We start from the raw sequence: 21,700 nt of genomic DNA on the forward strand, positions 1-21,700 counted from the left end.
GAGTGAGTATTTCCAAACTCGATTTTTATTCTGCTCATCACAACCTCTCTGACAATTAAACGTGGCTTATTTTCATTCAAACCCAGCAAATGCACATTCCCATCACAGAACTGTTACAAGTATCTGGGAAATGTGACAAAATACAGATTCTTAAACCTGCTAGCAGTTTATCAGCAGAGCAAACCTTCCTTGAATTGAGTATTCCAAAATTCCTGGTGAAAAGTTGTCTGGTAGATTGATTTGTCAGACTTTTTATATAAACAAAATGAACAACTGTGACTACTTTTTCCAATATCGGTTACTTGGAAACCAATGTAAGGAAAGTAATCCAGTCAGAAAGAATAGAGTAGTCTCCAATTAAAACAAGATTGTTCTGAAGATACACATAATATCTAGCAGCAAGCCCTGCTCGGAAAGAAAGTCAGCTACTCATTGAATGAAGTCATATTTAAGTACTTAATAGAAAAATTAAATTCCCACAATTAATTACATATAGACTTTTTTTTATTGTGCTCTACAAAATCACATCTGTGAACCTGCCACAATCGCATTATTCTTCTCTGCTCTAACAATCATTATCTTTGACTAACAATATTAATCATAGTTCAGGCCAGGTGCAGTTAAATGTATTCTTTTGACAAACAACTACAGTGTTCAACCAAATTCCGAGTAAACTTGTTTGTGCCAACATACATTTATCCTCAGTATCAGGTTTAGTCACAGACACAAGTCGTGAAATTTGTTATTCTGTGGCAGCAGTACAGAGCAGGCTTAACAAATTACTATATGGTACAATAAAATTAAATAAACAGTGTTCATGAGTTCATGGACTGCTCAGAAATCTGATGGCAAAGTGGGAGAAGCTGTACCTAAAACACTGATTGTGCGCCTCCTGTACATCCTCCCTGATGGCAGTAATAAGATATGCCCCAGACAGTGAGGGTCCTTCATGGTTGATACTGTTTCCTTGAGGCACTATCCTTTGAAGATGTTCTTGATGGTACCCATGACAAAGCTGACTAAGCCTCTTACAATCCTGTTCATTGATTCCCTCATACCAGACAGTGATGTAACGACAGTACATGTATAGAAAGTTGCTAGTATTTAATGGCATACGAAATCTCTTCAAACTCCTATTGTAGCATACTTTATTTCACACAGGTATTGCCCAGAAAAAGATTTTTTTTAAAACAACAAAATGTGACAAAAACGTTTATGCCTTTCCCTAATGAAAAAGAAAGCTGACTGGATTTCACCTGTACAATGGCTTTGTCTTCTAATGGAGAGGGCCTAGAAACACATCAACGCCAGGAAAAATTAATCATTTGTTTGGTGTGTGTGGCAAACCCAAAAATGTGCACATAAATAAAAAAGATACAGGTGCACATATATTGTTTACAATTATACACACAAGATATCAGCTTGTCACATTCCTTTACCTCCTCCTGTGTACACTCTCTTCACTTCAACTTCAACATTCAAAATAGCTTGGTTTACATCATGTTTGAATGGATGTGCTAAGATATCACAATTTTTAAATCAAATAGCTTCTTCCAGTGCTGAATGTAGACTGCCTATTCCTTAAAAATCACCACAGAGGGCAGAGTAAACATAAGCCCTTGAGATAAAACGTGGCAGGGCAGAAAAATGAATGCTTGTGTAACAGGTAAAATAGTGAACATTACTTTGTAAAATTCATCCCTTGATAAAAGTGAGGTTCTGTAACCTGACCGTCAGTAGATCACAACAGACCACGTGGATGCTCCACACATGATCCAAGAAATTCAATGTTACCCAAGAAATGATGACACTTTCATTGTAAACGTACAAAATGAATTTTAAATAGAAAATTGTACTTGATTTTTTTTTAAACTTTTATTCAAATGGTATCAATGCAGATTATACATTTTGTTTTGTTATCGTTTCGAGTTTAATGTAAATTATCAAAGTACAAATACCTAAGTGGCCACTTTATTAGGTACCTCCTATACCCAATAAAGTGGCCACTGAGTGCATTTTCATGATCTTCTGCTGCTATAGTCCATCCACTTCAAGCATCGACATGCCTTGTGTTCAGAGATTCTCTTCTGCACACCAGTGGTGTAACACACAATTATTTGAGTTACTATTGCCTTCCTATCAACTTGAACCAGTCTGGCCAATCTCCTCTGACCTCTCTCATGAACAAGGCATTTGGCCCGCTCACTGGATTTTCATAGGTTTTTGCAGAGTTTATTCCCTGTCAATTGCAGTCTTGTGTTTGCTTACGGGCCATAACCTTCAGCTGTCAATTTTTCGTGCACTTCTGTTAACACAATAAATTATTGTAACAGCCTCTTAGGAAGATATTATCCCAAAACATGTTTTTGAAGTATGGGGAAGTTTTCCACAAATCATGGCAAGTATTTATCACTCAAGAAACATCTGGACAAATCACAGATTAAGGGTCAATGCAACGCACATCTTGCTTGTTGAGTCTCCTATACTTCAAAACTTTTAATTTGATGTAAAACATTTCATCCTGTAACTTTTTTTCCAGGATATACCCAGATCATAAAAGGTGTTGAGTACACTATATCTCTTTCACTTAAAAAGTCTGCCTGGAATTAATTAAGGACGATTGGACCATGAGAACAGTTGATACTTCTGGCTGCAAGATCCTTAAGTTGGGGTGGGACCGGGCAGGGGCAGGTTAAGATTCTATCTTCTGGACCGGTCTGCAGATACCAAGAACAGCCAAATAAGGTAACATCTTAAAATAAAAGTAGCTAAATGGATACGTTAAGTAGTATTCTGGCTCTGGAAATGGAGGCAGAGGGGTTTAGGGAAAGAATTCAATAAATTAGGCCTAATTCAGATAACCCAAGAGCCAATGGTTGAGTGACTTATAAAAGTAAACAGGCCCACAAGAGGCAGAATGGGATTAAGTTTGGATACTGACAGCTGTTCTGAAGCTCGTGCAGGTTTTAGATGGGAAAAAAAATTGTAATTCTGATCTTCACTTTTGCAACAACGATCAAGGATTTTAGCAGCCAACGGCAAAGTGCACTGTTTTGTTTTGGTCAATGATTCAGCTCAGCGTAAAATACTAAATTTGATTTGGATCAATGAGCTGGAGCTTTTTCCAGAAAAACTGCCAGTATCCTAACTTAAATCCATTCTGTCTCTTGCGGATTCTTTAATTTTTAAAAAAAAATCACTATCATTGGTTCTTGGGTCATCTGATTTTGTCCTAGTTTATTAAATTCTTGAACTCAGGAAAAAACTTTGTTCTGGGATTGAAGATAAAAGGCAATGACATGAGGAAATGTTAACAAACATGAGCAAATCTTGCCTTGTTTAATGCAAGAATTGGCACAGTGATGGGTGAGATAGTGTGCATTCTCAGCTGAAACCTAGAATCAGCCATTGTATTTGTTTAAAAAAATGACTTTGACCCAAGAGCAGGGTGTAAACAATAAAACAACAGGGAATAATGGTCCACAGAGGGAACAATGTGAACACATGAAAAGATAATTATATTTCTACAATTGTACAGTTAAAATTTGAATTAGTTGAGGTTAAGTAAAGCTCTGTCCAGTTGGACAATACCAGAAAATCAGACTTTGAATCAAAGTAAACACAGGTCTGGATTTGATGACAACACTTTTTGAAGAAAAAAAAGTGGTGCTTTACCAAATTAAGCAACAAGGAAAAGTAGCTTGAAGGGGTTGATAGTAGTCAAGAACGGGGAACTGATACCATTGCCAGCCAACGTGGAGGCAAGAAGCAGAAGTTGTCATGGGAGCACCACGTGGCCTTTGTAGACAAGATGAACTTGGATAGGTATGAGGAAACAAGACGCTGAAAAAGGATGCCGAGAAAAATAAATAAATACCTTGCTGCTGGAGCAGTTGCTAAAGCTCCATCTACAAAAGTTAGAATAATAAAAACCATTTAAAATCAAAACAATGCCTCTCAGGGTCATATCAGAGAGCATTACTTCGTGCAAATCTTTGCCAGTTTAATTTTGGTTCTACTTTGTAATTAATTTTAATAATGTTTAATACCCACTCCCCTTCCTCGTTATTAAGGTGGAAAGCAATAGGCTCACAGGAAACTGTAGGAAATTCAGCTCATTAAATGCCATCTATGATTTAAATAAGCCTGGATAAAGCATGTCTGTTCTATTTATCTGATTTATTCATACATTTTATTATTCTATCAATAATAAACCTGGAAAACTTATTTAATCCCAAAACACCCACAGCTTTCAGGGAAATCATTCTAGATATACCATATCTCTAATGAAGTTATGTTTTGTGGGATTAGCTATGGATTAACTTTAGTAGATTAAAGTCGTCCCCTCCACATACTCCTGTGCCCTCAAAATATTTTCCATTTTAAGACAATAAAGAGAACAAACTGTAAATTTACAGTCGTTTGTGAAATGGAAAGATTTTGACACTGACAAACAGTGGTAAAACTTTTCCACATCGCATTAACTTTATGTACAATTAGCAACATACACAATTACAGCAAATTCAATCGTGTTTCGATTCCTCGCCCGAAGGAAAAACTCGTCCTGATGCAAAATCCACCTGAAGTATTTAAACTGAGGAGGGTGTGGTTGACCACAAGGCAAAGCCCGAATAATATTCATCGGTTTCCAGCCGAACAATCTGGTCCAGGTGAAGGATCTCGACTGGCTGTTTTCTCTCTACAGACGTTGCCTGGCCCATTGAACTCCTCCAGCAGTTTTCGTTGTTTTTTCTTCCCCCTACAGATTCCAGCATCTGCAGTCCCGAATTTAATTAAACCAAAGTTAATTGAAACAACTGCCCAGAAAGGGCATCAATCGAAGCCGGCACTCGAGATGCAGCAAAAAAAAAAACTTGCTGCTGGAGCAACTCAGCCGTCAGTCTCTCTATGTACACATTTTGTTTTACAGCCGAGGGACCAGTAAAATTCATTCTGCCCAAAAATCACCAACCTAAATTATTAGGATGCTGCCTGAAAATGAAGGGTATTTTCAGCATTTTCTGATTATCTTCAACACCTGCGGTAATTTATTTCTGGAGTAATATTATTGGCCTAGATTACAGTTTAATACAGGAAACAATAGCAGTCAAACCTGCTAACATTTCCCCTATTCTGCGCATAACGCTGCTTCCATTTTCGCACATGCGATTACAAGTTACAGTAATGTAATACAAGCCAAAGCAAAAAACAATGCAAATAAGCCACAGACTACAGAGAAAAGAAATACCCCAAAACAATCAATTTAGAAAGCCAGGCAAAAGTTGTACACCCCTGTCGCCACCAGGGAACTATCTATACACCTTGGAGTTAAGAACTAAAAGTCAACTCCCTGATATCATCGTGTTTAATGTTACTATGACACTTGGTTAACCGAAAAGTTGAGAAATAAAAGTACAGCATCGTTCTGTACAAAAAGAAATCCAAATTACCAGAGGGGTGTTCACATCAGCAACACTATCCGGGACGGAGGGAGGCAAGCGCGTAAAGATTGCAACACCTCGCATTCCTCTTTAGAGGAAAGGATAAATTTGCCCTCCCTTGTTTTGTGGATGTAAAGACACAAGACAGAAGCCGAAAGACTGATCAGTGTGTCTAATACTCACAACTACTCCTCGCCGTCTCCGTACTGGCAGGTACACGAGTGCTGGCCCTGGGCACGGTTACAGGAGGAGGGGCGGGCGCTGCTTGGCGCTCCGCGGGGCTCCATTGGTCCGTGCGTCGCGTCCCTGTTCCGGAAATCTGGCGCTCATCGGCGAAAGCAGCCATCAATCAGCCTCGGTAAATGACACTCATAATCCTCCTACTGAAGTCACTTTTGCGCCGCGGAGCTGCCGTTGCCCTTAAATGGGAGATTCCCGAAGAATGGGATTCCCAGAACAGGCTGGCGTATTTACCGTGTGCAAGGTCCAATCGCCTTCACGCTTCCGTGGCATGTGTGTTTTAAACCTTGTGTTGTCAGCACTATGTGTCTGTTTAGTTTGTTTCTCTGTCTTAATGCATTGGTGGTGCCTAACCGGCTGTGCCTGGCCATGTCGATGCCTTCTCTGTAGTTGTGTACGTATGTGGTTGAGGGTTCTGCCTGGCTGTAGCTGCGTGTATCTTTGTCTACATTGGATTTATGTTTCCCTCACTCTTGAAGCAGGTTTAGGGGTTTTGGTGGATCTGTGCTTGGCTGGGTGGCAGATTGTTTTTGCGGAAGTATGTTGAATACCTGGTGTGTGTGTGTGTTTGTGTTTGTGTTTTATACGAATGTGATGCCGGCAATTCAAGCGTTATGGTTGGTTTTAGAAGACGAATCCCCTGTCACAAGTATCCCATTATGTTGCAAATATGACTTTAAAGTTGAAAGCAAAATACAGTAAAACATGGGACCAGGATTCGGCCATTCGGCCGCACACGGGATTAGTGATTATACACTCACAAAGATCAGCATTTCCAAGCGAGAATCAGCTCTGTTTCACATTTCACAAATTTCCTTCATTAATCTTTTCCCAGTTTTATTGAGACAGGATTAGTCACTTAAAACTATACCAAGATATGTCACTTGCAGACAGATAATTTTTCATTTTAAGAGGTCCTACTGTTATGTGTATCACATTTTCCTTATTAAAATTAGTTTTTTTACTTGCCCTTTTTTTGCTATTTTAACACGTACTCTGTCTTCTGAATTCCATTTTTTTTAAATTCACTGCTGCACTTCATTCCTTTTGTACTGTAAGATGACGAGCTCGGTATTCCTTCGGCTACGGACAATCTGATGGAAATATTCACCTCTGTGTTCAGTTGTAGTAAATTCCGCATTGAGACTGTATGATTTCCAACCAACAGTTTATTAACTTTCATCGCACGCCAGCCCTTCTCTGTGGTTTGACAGTAGCTTGCAATCCAATCCAATATTGCACCCACTTGCACTGCAGCAACGGCACCACAAATAAACTGGTTGTCTCAGTTTGGATTATATTCAAACCCAATGCACATTGTTTTAACCAAATACGTCAACTTCCATCCAATATTAATTAAAGTCTTTCTATTGCACAGGACTCAAGGATATATTAAAACGGTAATGAACTGTTTTGAGTTGAAAACCACAGCAAGAAAACAAAACATTTAATACAAGATATAAATATCAGAAATCCTCAATAAAGGATGAAGCTTCCGGATGTGTTTCATTTGAGTGTTAGGCCGCATGCATTCTGGAAAAAAGGATCATGCACAACTTGTTTTTGTATAAAACCTTTTTCTCCCCCCCCCCACCCCCAAACAGGCCTTTTGATGCATTTGTCTGGATTGTGGCAAAGTGGCAGAAATCCACAAAGTGGCATTAACACAGCAGACAAAGCAACGTATTTTGGAATAACACACACAAAATGCTGTCTGCATCAATAGTAGAGGGATAAAAAGTTGATGTTTCAGGCCAATACCCTTCATCAGGACTGGAAGGGAAGGGAAGAAGGTAGAAAAAGTTCGGGGTGGGTAATGAGCACAAATGGGCGGGTGATAGGTGAAAACAGGTAAGGAAAGAGGTGGGTGGATGGGGGAGGGGAATAAAGTGGAAAGTTGGGAGGTGATAGATGGAGGTCATAAAAGGCTGGAGGAGGAGGAATTATAGGAGACACTGTGGACCATGAGAGAAAGGGAAGGAGGAAGTGTACCAAAGGTAGGTGATGGTCAAGTAGGGGAAAGAGTTAAGAGCGTAGTCAGAATGGGGAATGGGGAAACAGAAGCAGAAGGGGGTTAGAGAAATTAATTTTCCTTCCGTCAAGTTAGAGACTACCTAGATGGAATATGAGCTGCAGCTCCTCCAGCCTCATCATGACCATAGAGGAGGTAACGGACTGGCACATCAGGATGGGAATGGAAGGTAGAATTAAAATGGATGGCCTCTGGGAAATCCCACCTTGTGTGATGGACAGAGAAAAGGTGCTTGATGAAGTGGTCCTCCAGTCTTTCTCTTCTTCTTCAGCTGTCCATCGATTTTGATGTTGACTGACACGCCTTGTGCAGTAATAAGACAGACGGTGCCGTGCTCCCACCGTACAGTCTCTCTGGGCTTCCAAATCTGATGCTAAGTGGTACACAGGAGTGTAACAGACTTCACGGATAAGGACGCTGCCCCACAGTGACAACTAACTAGTCTAGTGATGCCGTCCGTTGACCAGCACTCTGGTTCCTCCGCATGCCACCAGGGTGGCTGTACCATTGACCCTTTTGGATTCATCTGCCACAGACACCATCAGACGCTCTGCTGTCGGCGTCCTCGTTGGGTGCAGCCTTTGCCTGAAGAGGTATAACCTACAAAGTAGCAAAGGCATGCTTACCTCCTTGACTTAGCCAGCCACGATTCTACTACTAGATCTAGTCTAGTAGTACAGCGATGGAACATCACCTTCACGGCTTGGTCAGACCTGCCAGAGAACGAACCTCCACTGTCTTTCGCTGATGTTCTGCCAGTATCACTCCTACGTTACGATGAGGTGCCAAGGTAGGATTTTGTACGTCCTCCAGTCCATAGAAGGTCTCACTGCTATAGAAGAGGCTGCACTGGGAGCACTGCATACAGTAGGTGACTCCAACAGACTGGCAACTGAAGTGTCACCTCAGCTGGAAGGACTGTTTGGGGCCATGAACAGTGGTGAGGGAGGATGTGTAGGGGCAGGTGTCACACTTGCAGGGTTAAGCGTCAGTAGGGAGGGACAAGTGGACAAGGCAGTCACGTAGAGAGTGATTCCTACAGAAAGGATAGAGTAGGTGAGGAAGAAAGATGAATTTAGTAGCAGCATATTTTGGAATATTCACATCATGCAAACCACAGAGAAAACATAAAAGGTTATTACAAGAGAGGAAGTCAACACTAATTAAAATATTGCATGGGGTTTTCTTCCCAATTGTCTAAGATATTATCTCACCATCGAGTAATCATACCAAAACTGAATATGTTTATTACACTGTCATTTGTGCATTTTTACTGGATGAAGGTTGACAGTCACATACACATAACTTATGGTTAAATTGTGACTGCGGTTGGCATCAAATGTTCCATTTGTCAGATCATTCCAACCGTAGCTATTTTAACATGTCAGACCATCTCTTAATTTTTTTTACATAATTTTATATCAGGTTGCCTCCAATGCTCCAGAGAAAAGATCCAGGTTTGTCCAATCTCTCCTTACAGGTAGCGTTCTCTAATCCATGCAACATCCTGGTGAACCTCCCTCTTTTGCATCCTGTCCAAAGCTTCCACATTCTCCCTGTTTTGATCAGAATGGCCCACAATATTCCAATGTGGCCAAAACTGAATTTTATACAGGTGCAATATGACCGCAAGTTTCAAGGAGACACAAGAGACTGCAGATGCTGGAATTTGGATCAACAAACAAACAATATCTGATGTTTATATTCCACACTCTGACCAGTAAAGTATGTAGCACACCTTCTTTGCCACCCCAAATACTTGTGTTGCCACTTTCGGAGAGTTCCACTCCAAGATCCCTCTATGCTGATTCTCGCTACGAGTTTGCAGAGAAATAGGTTTTCTCTCTAGAAAATATAAAAATCTTTAAAGAGCCAATTTCCAAATTTGCTTAAATTATCCAAAGAATAATCAACATGAGAAAAACAGCAATTTAAAAATATGCAGAAGAAACCAGGTTATCCATCCCTATAATTTAATGTGATATTTTGAAGGAAATATATAGATGTCCATTAACAATTGAAAAGATGTGCAGGGAAGAGCATTGACCATTACCTGGTGTTATTGTTATTGTTCAAGAGTAAAAAGTTAAAAGTAAATGTATTATCAAAGTACAATACTGTATGCCACTATATACAACCCCAGGATTTGTTTTCTTGCGGGCATACTCAATAAATCCAAGAAATATAATAGAATCAAAGTTTTCCATGTCATGCCAAATCTTCGCAAACTTCTAAGGAAGTGAATAGAGCACTCAGGCTTCACTGAGTGTGCAAGAGGAATGGTGAAAGTGATTGTGAGGTTTTACCTGTAACAGTGAGGTTGCATTTGGAAAGGTGAATGTAGTCTTAGACATCTGCTCTTTAAAGAACCTCTAAACAGAAAATAGAAATAAATAAATGAAGCAAATGTTTATCTTGCTTCCCAGTGGTGAACAGCAAAGTAATTCTGCAAGTACAGTCACCATATAAATGTAGGGAAGTCATATAGACTTCAAAAGGGATTTGGTGGAGTGAATAATGAGAAGTTATTACTACTAGCAGATTTTAGTACACTATGGTTCCATTTATAATAAGGGAGTAAGATGAGATTTTTAAAAAATATATACACAAACACTAGGGATTCTGCAGATGCTGGAAGTCCAGAGTAACACACACAAAATGCTGGAGGAACTCAGTCGATTTGAGAGCATCTATGGAGAGGAATAAGCAGACTGTTCATTGCTCTCCATAGAAAGTTGCCGGACCTGAGTTCCTCTAGCATTTTGTGTGTGTTATTCCATTTTTAAAGATATATTTATAACAGAAAGGAAAGTAGAATAAATTATGTAATTAGTCAACAAAAAAGCTTCTATGATGATGGAAGAGGAGGAAATTGAGACTGGTTAGTTTTATCTTTCAACTTCAATTGTTGTCATAGGCATGCAAACACAGGGTATAAATACCATGAAAATTAGCCTTTTGCAATGGTGGCACAGTGCAGAGAGATGAGGACAGCACAAACTGGAATTTGGGAAGAGAAAAATATAATTATGATAACCACTGAAACTGTTGTAATATGTTAGAAATATTTAGGAAATGAAATTGTAATTTCAACAGTTCAACAAACTGCTGAAATACAACAAATTGCTGTAATCTGTCTGATAGAAATTTGATGTGCTTTTCTTTTAATAGTAAAATTATACCAATTCAATAAAACTGTCAAAAATTAAATCCAAGTCAATAGGCTTTCTGTATAACATTGGTGATTTTTTTTACCAACTGTCTTGAGATTTATAACCTTAAAGAACTATGTTTTTATGATTAAGGTTGTTATTGCCAGGGGAGGTAGTGGGGTAAGGTTCCACTACCTATTAAATGCTCCCAATGGCGTGAGTCTCCAATAGCCTCTGACAACCAAGTCCAACTCCTGGCCTTCACATGTGCCTTAGCTACTATGTCCAGCAGAACTATTTCTACTGACTGGAGAAGGAGCAAAGGTAAGCTACTGGTATCTTAAAACCAATCGCTTCAGGTTTTTGGGGTTCATCAGCCGTGGTTGGCAGCTCACCTTGGGGAAGGAAAATTCTGTCTCAAACCTCTGTTGCCTCGCGACTATACCCACTATGGGGAAGGCTTCAGGAGAAAACCCCAAGGAGAAATCCAGAGCTGGAGTCCCTACGACATTGAGTTCAATGCAGACTGGTAACTCCTGTGATACCACTGGTGCCAAACTGTATCGGTCTCTGCCACTCATTTGGATTCATTCAGCTGCATGGAGGGGGGGGGGGGGAGCCTGCTACATGAGCAACAGCTTACTCTCCATACCAGAGTGCACTAGCTTGCGTATCCCATAGACAACTAGGGCACAATAATCATGTTCGACTCCCACCAATGGAGGGCCTCAGAAAAATGCATGATTAAATAACATTTTCGCATTTGAAGCTGAGATCCATCCTAGGAGGTGCTGGACACATCATCATCAAGGTAAATTGGGGTCATCAGGCGTTTTGGTCTTTCAACATCAGACACCCTTGCCCAGGCAGCTCAGCCAGGATTGATCAGGCCCTGGCTTGTGGCCCAGCATTATTGGTCCATGGGTTACATTTCTTGATCCATAGCCATCCGGAGGCACTCTCAGCAGCCTCTGTGACGTTCTAGATGGCTCTTCTCCTTGCAACCTGCATAATGTGGTTGAGGCTTCGAATGACTATTTTGTGTCGGTCTTCACGGTGGATCATTATATGGTACCATATATGGTACCATCTACCATGCCGAAGAGAGACGGTATGGATGTGATGGGAGGGGAGGACCTCAATACAATAGCTATCACTAAAGAGGTAGTGCTGAGCAAACTTGTGGGCCTAAAGATTGACATGTCCCCTGGTCCTGATGGAATGCATCCCAGGGTACTGAAAGAAATGGCAGAGGTTATAGCAGAGGCTTTGGTGATAATTTACCAAACTTCTCTGGACTCTGGGCAGGTCCCAGCAGATTGGAAGAAGGCAAATGTCACAGCACTGTTCAAAAAGAATGCAGGCAAAAGGCAGGTAACTATAGGCCAGTTAGTTTAATATATGTAGTTGGGCAAATGCTTGAAGCTATCATTAAAGAAAAAGCAAGGCTTCTGGCATGAAATGGATCCATCAGGCGGACACAGCATGGATTCAGCAAAGGCAGCTCCTGTTTGATAAGCTCACTGCAGTTCTTTGAGGATATAATGAGCACAGTGGTAGAGGGTAACAGATGGACGTTATTTACTTGGATTTCCAGGTGTTTGATGAGGTGCCACATAAAAGACTTCTCCACAAAGATGCATAGAGCTGGGGTGATGTATTAGCATGGATAGAGGATTGGTTAACCAATAGGAATCTGGGAGTTGGGATACATGGGTGTTTCTCTAGCTGGCAATCAGTGCTGAGTGGTGTTCCACAGGGGTCAGTGCTGGGCCCACGACTGTTCATGATGTACATTAACGATCTGGAAGAGGGGACCGAGTGTGGTGTATCTCAGTTTGCTGATGACACTCAACTGAGTGGAAAAGCAAACTATGCAGAAGATATAGAAAGTCTACACAGAGATATAGATAGGTTAAGTGAGTGGGCAAGGGTCTGGCAGATGGGATATAATGTTGGTAAATGCGAGGTCATCCACTTTGGAAGGAAAAATGTAAGATCAGATTATTATTTAAATGGCAAAAAATTGCAACATGCTGCTGTGCAGAGGGACTTGGGAGTGCTTCTGCATGAATCACAAAAGGTGGGTTTGCAGGTACAGCAGCCTATCAAGAAGGCAAATGGAGTGTTGGCCTTCACTGATAGATGGATTGAATTGAAGAACAGGGAGGTTATGCTTCAACTGTACAGGGTACTGGTGAAGCCACACCTGGAGTACTGCATGCATTTCTGGTCTCCTTACTTGAGGAAGGATATACTGGCTTTGGAAGCAGTGCAGAGAAGGTTCACCAGGTTGATTCTAGAGATAAGGGGGTTAAGACTGTGAAGAGCGATTGAATCGCCTGGGACTGTACTCATAGAAGCATAGAAAACCTACGGCACAATACAGGTCCTTCAGCCCACAAAGCTGTGCCGAATATGTCCTTACCTGAGAAATTACCTAGGGTTACCCATAACCCTCTATTTTTCTGAGTTCCATGTACCTGTCCGGAGTCTCTTAAAATACCCTATCGTATCCACCTCTACCACTGGCGCCGGCAGCCCATTCCACGCGCTCACCACTCTCAGCGTAAAAAACTTGTCTGATATCTCCTCTGTACCTATGTCCAAGCACCTTAAAACTGTGCCCTCTTGTGCGAGCCATTTCAGCCCTGGAAAAAAGCCTCTTGACTATCCACACGATAGATCGCTGGAATTCAGGAGGATGAGAGATCTTGTAGAAACATATAAAATTATGAAAGGGATAGATAAGATAGAGGCAGGAATGTTGTTTCCACTGGTAGGTGAGACTAGAACTAGGGGACATAGCTTCAAGATTCAGGGGAGTAAATTTAGGACCAGGATGAGGAGGAACTGCTTTTCTCAAAGAGTGGTGAATCTATGGAGTTCTCTGCCCAATGAAGCAGTGGAGTCTACCTCAGTAAATATATTTAAGACAAAGTTGGATAGATTTTTGGCTAGTAGGGGAATTAAGAGTTATGGGGAAAAGGCAGGTAGGTGGAAATGAGTCTCTGGTCAGATCAGCCATGATCTTATTGAATGGTAGAGCAGGCTCAATGGGCCAGATGGCCTATGTCTTGTATTCTTATAATGCCAAGGAGAGAGTAGGCCAGCAAAATCTCCACACCCACCTCTATAGGCTCACATCCTGCCCTTCACCGGTCTCTGGTTCTGCTATATCAGCTACTAAACAATCAGCAGGAAGACACATTCAAGCTTACAGGCTCTATTAAGCTATAGGAACTTAAGAATTTCTGCCATATTTCCCTACCATTGAACCTTTGATGAAAATTTAAGATCTATGTGGAATAGTTTGGGAGGGGCAAGATAATTTATAGCTAGACAATAATCTTTACCTCTATTCTATGCCAATGAGCATGGTGGGGATACAGCAGTTAAATTACTGGACAAATAATTTGGAGATTTAGCTGAACAATCCAAAGTTCTGTTATTAATCTGGAATTTAATAAAACAACGAATAGTGATAATGATCACAGAAACTATCAGATTGAAGTAACATGCTGAGGAAATAAAGTTAGTACTGAGGTTGGAAAACTTTAATCTGCCTAAGTGAAATGATGTGCAGTTCCTTGATAAATAAAATCATAACATTTCAACAAACTATATATATATATATGAAAAAATTAAATCCAAGTCATATGTCTATGCCATGTAACCATGGAGATCACACACCCAATGATTTTCTTTATTACTTAATATAAACAAATCAGAAATGCATTTGCAATATCTGCATACTCAATTTCTCATGTGGCTAACATACAACACTGGTTTAATTTAGATCAGGGGTTCCCAATCTTTTTTATGCCATGGACTAAGTGCCATTAAGCAAGAAGTCAGTGGACCCCAGGTTAGGAACGCTGGATTTAGATACTGTGCCAAGTCCGAACATAACCTTATAATAAGCAGAATTTACCAAAGAAACAGAATGAAATATTCTAAACAGCTTTCAACACCAGTGAAAGTGACATAAAAATATTACAAAATCTTGTTTTATATACATTTGCACATTTAAAAAGTTTCAAGTTTGACATAATGGGTACTAAAACACAAACCAAATCAAAACTATTACAGCTTAAAAACTGTCACATTGAACACAATATTTAATCAACAGAATAGTGCATTTGTAAGACAAATGAAATGCTAAATCGATAACACAATCCATCCCTGTGTAAGCAGGAAAGGGTATGTCAAAACCATAGTGCACATCATTATTCCTGATTATATAATGGGCCTTCAAAAAAACACCAATACAAACTACTTGCCTTTATCCTACGGTTCTTCCAACATTTCTATTCAAGTACTGGTTCAACTCTGGCTGGTTATGTTCACTTAAGTTTAATGAAAAACATCAAAAACACCTGTGCGCTGGCCATAAACAACTGTGAAGTAATGATTACTTGATGACCACTGCTTATGATAAATGATTTCTCATTTAAACCTGATTCTGATTTTCAATATTTAAAATTCAACATTAATGAAACTCTTGCAGTAATAGATACAGAAAATGAAGGCCAACTTTAGTCTTCACATATAGGATTTAACAGCCCAGAATAACCGGATCATGATTAAGAAATAATTTAGTCCTAATTCAAGTCAAAATTGTCATTTTTTAGACTTCCCCAGTATAATTTTTTTTTACCTCAAAGCTTATAATGGAAAATGCATGTTGTAATTTGTCACACTGAAACAGTGCCTTCCTGACACGAACTGTTGAATGAAGGTTGTATTTAGAATATGACAGCATGCCTAGATAATTTCTATCATAAATAGTAATGTAGCAAGTTATGATTGAAGTATTTTAAACTAAAAGTATAGAGAGAATGGAATTGATTTTTACATTATAGATTGGCAGCACTGAAAATATTTAATAAAGATCATTGAGTAAATACCATTTACTCAAATGGATTAGTGTAGATATTAATAGATACAAGAATTCATTTAATTTTACATTTATATCTTATTTCTTCCAAATAACTGAACATCATTACTTAAATGTAGAAGATACTTCAAAAGTTCTGACTTTATGTCATTAGGAATAAATACTTTCACATTCTTTCTCACTGCAGTATCAGACCATGCATCCAATCAAAAGTGTGACACAGTAACGTAGCGATTAGCGCCATCACTTCACAACACTGGCGATCACCCATCGGGAGTTCCATTCCCAAGCTGTCTGTATGTTCTCCCCTTGCCCACGTGGCTTTCCTCCCACCATCTAAAGACGTATGGCTAGGGTTAGTCAGTTACTTGCGGGCATAATATGTTGGTACTGGAAACATGGCAATTCTTGCGAGCTGCCCGCAGCACAATCCACAAACGGTGTTGCTTGTTGATGCAAAATGATGCATTTCCTTGAGTCTTTTGATGTACATGTAACAAATAAAGCTAATCTTTTATCTCTTAACACTTGTATCCCCTCTCTCTTTTATCTCTTATAAGAGCATAAGACCTAGGAGCAGAATTATGCCATTTGGCCCAAAGATTCTGCTCCGCCATTTAATCATAACTGATTTATTATCCCTCTTAACCCCATTCTCCTGCCTTCTCCCTGTAACCTTTGATACCCTGATTAATCAAGAACCTTTCAACCTCCACTTTAAATATACCCCTTAGCAAGTGACTTCTATTATAGAGGCACTACTCCACAGGAAAAACAAAAAGCTTTTCACCATTTTCCAGAACCAAGGATGAATTGTGTTGATAACATAAAAGAATTCTACATGCTTGTTAGTGTATAAAAGCATTAACCTTGTTCACATTTAACAGCCCTCATTTTAGAAAAGTAGATGTGTTATATGTAAATTTGGTTAAAAGCAGCTCACAATTCTGTGAGCTTGTGAAATGTGGGTGCTGTAAAACTAAGGGTGCAACTGCTAAGATCAAATCAGATTCTAACACTGTGTTTTGTGCTGGCTATCAGTTCAACGTGAAGTCTATATCCATGGGAGGTGAAGGTACCAAATATATGCTTGCTGAAGTAATTTATGCCGCTAAGTCGAATATACTTATCCCTAACATAAAAAGGAAACATTCTGGAAATACTTAAACTGCATCTGCAAAAAAAGAAACAGAGTTAACAATTTAGGTCGAAGTCATCAAGATTCTTATTTTGTTATATTTTATGTATTGGCTTTTTAAGGTGGCTCATGTTTGGAAATAATCTTGTAATCTGGAACTAGCTTTACATTATTAGGTGCACTTTGGACAAAAGAAATTGGAAAGGATTTTCCATTTGTTGATGTTCCTATGTTGCAGCACTGTTGGTCACCCGCAAAGTGGTGTATACTTAAATTTCAAGTTCTCTATATCAAGACAAAAATCACACACTGACTCACGGGAATTCCTGGGCCCTGACTGATCAAAGTGGAGAAGAAATATCCAGGAGGACATGGTGAACATCGAGTCTTTTCATTGCAAGCACACAGAAGCCCAGCTGAAGGGGCACAACGCCTCCCAAACTACTCACTCACCACCCACCCACCTATGAGAAGGCTGGCAGTTTCCACAGTGACCTCATCAGCAACCTCAGTCCACACTAAACTGCTGTGGAAGTAATTCATCCTCAACCCTGAAAGACAGCATCAGGTGTGACACATAGAAAAACAAGCAGTTATTATGGTAATAACAGAGCCCCAAAATTTCTGGTGGTGGAAGGCAAAAAAAAAAAAAAACAAGATTGGAGGAAGTTTTCAGGATCTCAGGCTAGTCATTGCAAGTTCAAGGGAGAATGTGACTAGATGCTCAGGACGATTGGTTTCCTTTCTTTCCACGGTTCCTGCCTTCCTTAAGAAATGAAACCATTCCTATTCTCTCCCATGAGTCAGGGTGGGATTCTTGGTGAGTAGGATGGGTCCTTCCCTCTTCCAGTGGATGGATCAACATGTGCAGATGTGCCCTTTCAGGAGTCATGTGACTGCCTCTATTATTCCCCCAAAATTTGGCACAGGGTCCCAAGTATGAGAATAAGAATATGAGGGAGCTACACTCCACTCATGTCAAAAAGAGGGTCTCCAGAATATTTGAATTTCAAGTGGTTCACATTAGCCAGAATCTTCTACAGAAATTATTCCTTTCACCAGTTTTAATAGACAAGATCTATCAATCTATACAGATACAGAGGGAGTGGGACACTTGACACAAATAATTTCACACACAGAAATTCTATATTCGTCTGATGCACTGATTGTTGAATAATTAAAGAAAGACAACTTTAATGTTGGTATTTTAAATCGATGCTGACAGCTCAAAAGTTTTAGGGGAATTTAATTTACCCAAGACTAATCTGGCTAGTTTTACTGGACTGTTGCGGTAATTGGCTGTGCCTCTGATGAGTTGTTTCAGTATCCTGTTTAACCAAGTAAGTCCTTGTTGGTTGCTGGTTCACAGCTTTTGTGGTTAACTGCGTGGAGTCTCTTGGATTTATTAGGAAGCTCGGAGAGTTATCAGGGAGCACACTTTGGTTGGATGCATCAAAACATTTCTCTGTATTAGTCATTCCTTCCTTGCATCCACTGTCCATTGATGCACTGCCAAGAGGGCTTTGTACCACTGGGATCTCTTCTATGGACTCCAAGCTTTGGCGATGAGATCCCTGGAAGTTCTTCTGATCATTCTGTAGCATTTCTTCAGAGTTTTCCAGTGGATCAGGAATGGAGCTAACTATTGAGAACAATAAGAAAAAGATTAAATAAAGTACAGTTGCATTTATACATTGTGAAAAACTGTTTGGGAATGGTTTGGATTGCCATGCTGGACTCAATTATGACACACTGGCCAATGTTACCTCCCAGTTCTCTAAATATCAACTTTAAAACTGCTCTATTGTGCTCCATGCCCACCACTCCTTAGTTCTTTAGGTCTAAGTTCTGCATGAATTCTCCATGCCTCTACAGTTTTGGCCATTGCATTATCTCTGTTACCTTAGTATACAACCAGCACCCATTTTTTGCTGCTCCCTATGTAGTCATGTTCTTGAATTTCCTCACCAAAGCCTTTAGCCCCTCTTTTTCCTCTTAAGGAACCAGCTGACCCACTTCCTTGACTAAACTCTTGTTCCAGTAGCTCAGAACTAACCTTCTCACTGATTATTTTGGAACTTGCTTTCTGAGATCTGCTAATTAAAATGTATTACATAAATGGAACAAATACAAAGTAAATGCAAACAAATGCTGTAATCCTGATACTTAAGAAGAAAAAAATCAAAGTACTAGAAATAATCAGTAGGTGAGGCACTATCTGACGAAAATACTTCATGGCCAATTGAGCATTTCTTAAATATTTATTCTTCCTGTGATAGTTGAATTGACTAAGTTGGCACTCAACATTCCACAAAAAAAATGCATATAACTGAACAGATATAACTTGCGTAATTTTCTATGGTTGGTTGCAAGATGGACACTTTCCGGAATATTAGGAACTTATGATATCTCCAACTTTTCTGTAAAACCGTAGTATATCTTACATCCAGCTGTAAGGGTAGAGGTTATCTCATTGTAACATCCTATTCGAAGGACTGTGACTTGAAAGAACTTGACAAAAGGTTCACCTGTCTGAACTTTGTAAAATGGCACCTGGTAAAGTGCCTGTGTTTTGTTTTATTTATTTATTTACAGATACAGTGAGGAACAGGCTCTTCCTGCCCAACAAGCTGCACTGCCTAGAAACCCACCTATTCAATCCTAGCCTAGTCAAAGGACAACTTACAATAATCCATGAACCTACTAACCAGTGCGTCGTTGGAATGTGGGAGGAAAGTGGAGCACACGGAGGAACCCACATGCTCACAGGAAGGACGTACAAACTTCTTATAGACAGCATCGGAATTGAACTCCAACTCCCAGAGGTGTAAACTTGCTGGGCTAACTGCTACACTACAGTGGCGCCCCTATGTGTTCCAGATGTGTTGGTGCTGCATACCGACAGCTGTTTCTGGCCCTCGTGTGGAGGTTGGCCATTTTATTCAAGCAGATAATGACTGTGATATTATTTACATTTTTTGTTTGCATATCTCTGAACAACCTTCAATACTGCTTTTAAATTCACCACCAAAATCAAAGACGCTACCTAGATTAAAACAAACTCTAAATGCTGTAATCCCTGGAAAGAGAAAGAAATCTATAGTGATAGCATGGGAATAAACTTTTCTCACTAGTGCCCAGGGGATAAGAGAAGCAGCTTTTTCAATCTTAGTTCTCCATGTTACAAGACACATCTCCATAACAGCCCATTTCCCCAACCCATGCATCTAATAAATGCAAAGAAATGCAAGTGCAACCAAGAGCAATAGCAAATAGTGAGACAGAAACAGAAAATGCAGGGTGCGTAGAATAAAGGAAATGCAATAGGAGAGAACATTCTTCCATACATTCCTTATCAAACGTATTCAAAATCATGGGGAGCTTCAAAACAAAAAGAAAGAACAATTTTTGCTTGCAAGAAGGACCAGATACCAGAGGATACAGATGAGTCTTTATTTAAAGACTATAATTTATGAAGATCTGGAAAGTATTGTCTAATAAGACTTGGAGAATCAAAACTCATCACAATTTTCAATGGAGAGCTAGATAAATAAGTGGAAGGTAATAATGTGCCAGGCTAGTTCATACTTAATAGAAAGGAGCCACATGAATACATCACATTTTATCATTGTACCCAGGTGACAATGATATTTTTTAGGAACTGCTGAAAGTAAATAACATCATAGGATAAACCTTGTGATGATAAAATTTCTAAAAATCTATTTCTTACCAGTGGATGTTCTCTCAGAAGTGAACTTAGTTTCGTCGAAGTGAAAGGCCCCTTTAGAGCCATTTTTGATCTTCATATTCAGTGACTAGAAATAGACACATGAGAAGAGATTGAATGGAATGGAATATGAACATTTTCACCATGTTGAAGCTAATGGTTATGTTCTGAACATGGAATGATACTGCACGTATTCCACCATTACCCTGGCAGCACATTCCAGGTACCCACCACGCTCCGTTAAAAAAACTTACCCTGCATGTCTCCTTTGAACTCCCTCCTCTCACTTTAAGTGTATATCCTCTATCTGATATTTATATCCTGGGAAAAGCAGTTTACTGCTTACCCTATCAATGCTTCTCATAAATGCTGTGTACCTCTATTAAATCTCCCCTCAACCTTCGATGATCCATTGAAAATAACCTAAATGTTCAACTTCTCCTTACATCTCATACCCTCTGATCCAGGCAGCGTCCCAGTGAACCTCTTCTGTACCATTTCCAAAGCCTCCACATTCTTCCTCAATGCAACATTCAGAATTATACACAATATTCCAACTGCAGCTTCTCCAAACTTTTGCTCCAAGATTCTTGCTCCAAGAAAGGCTTGCAGAAACTTAGTGCCTTTCATCACTTCTCAAGGTCCCAAATGCTTTACAGCCAATTTTTTTTTATTAAATGCAATCGTGAACAATAGCCAGATCAGAGATGCTGATCAAGTCAACTAGTTCCCAAACAGAACTCTGATAGGCCAATCAGTGTTCACTGCTGCTCAGCGATAGAAAACAAGAAAAATCATATGTACAATTAAGAAACATTAAAAAATAGTAGAAATACTGGAGTCATGATGATCATGATGAAGTCTGCTGGAGAGAGACATTTATACACATGCTGTCCTCCATAATTCAAAGAGATTGAAGGATAAGGTTGCAGGTCATTTAAAAACATAGCTATTGCTGTAATGTAGGAGATATACAGTTGAAGTTAGAAGTTTACATACAACTTAGCCAAATACATTTAAACTCAGTTTTTCACAATTCCTGACATTTAATCCTAGAAAACATTTCCTGT

At 39.6% G+C, this 21,700-nt stretch overlaps 2 protein-coding genes across 11 annotated transcripts in view; both read right to left on the reverse strand.

Moving 5' to 3' along the window:
• The window catches only part of tppp (tubulin polymerization promoting protein), a 48,152-nt gene extending 42,286 nt beyond the window's left edge, over nucleotides 1-5,866 (reverse strand). The window contains exon 1 of one of the 4 annotated variants that reach the window (XM_072283445.1): nucleotides 5,451-5,604. In XM_072283445.1, the coding sequence (XP_072139546.1) occupies nucleotides 5,451-5,525 (75 nt within the window). In that variant the 5' untranslated portion in view covers nucleotides 5,526-5,604. The other 3 variants (XM_072283448.1, XM_072283444.1, XM_072283447.1) reach the window with 3 other exon arrangements.
• Nucleotides 5,867-14,527: 8,661 nt separating this feature from the next.
• zdhhc11 (zinc finger DHHC-type containing 11) overlaps nucleotides 14,528-21,700 on the reverse strand; it is a 134,127-nt gene continuing 126,954 nt past the window's right edge. For all 7 annotated transcript variants that reach the window (XM_072283459.1, XM_072283456.1, XM_072283458.1 and 4 more), the window contains exons 10-11: nucleotides 20,634-20,718; nucleotides 14,528-18,545 (exon numbers count right to left, since the gene is read on the reverse strand). In XM_072283459.1, coding sequence (XP_072139560.1) covers nucleotides 18,154-18,545; nucleotides 20,634-20,718 — 477 coding nt within the window. In that variant the 3' untranslated portion in view covers nucleotides 14,528-18,153. The remainder of the gene's footprint in view (nucleotides 18,546-20,633; nucleotides 20,719-21,700) is intronic.

The sequence above is a fragment of the Mobula birostris genome, chromosome 19, assembly GCF_030028105.1.
Source record: "Mobula birostris isolate sMobBir1 chromosome 19, sMobBir1.hap1, whole genome shotgun sequence".
NCBI classification, from domain to species: Eukaryota; Metazoa; Chordata; class Chondrichthyes; order Myliobatiformes; family Myliobatidae; genus Mobula; species Mobula birostris.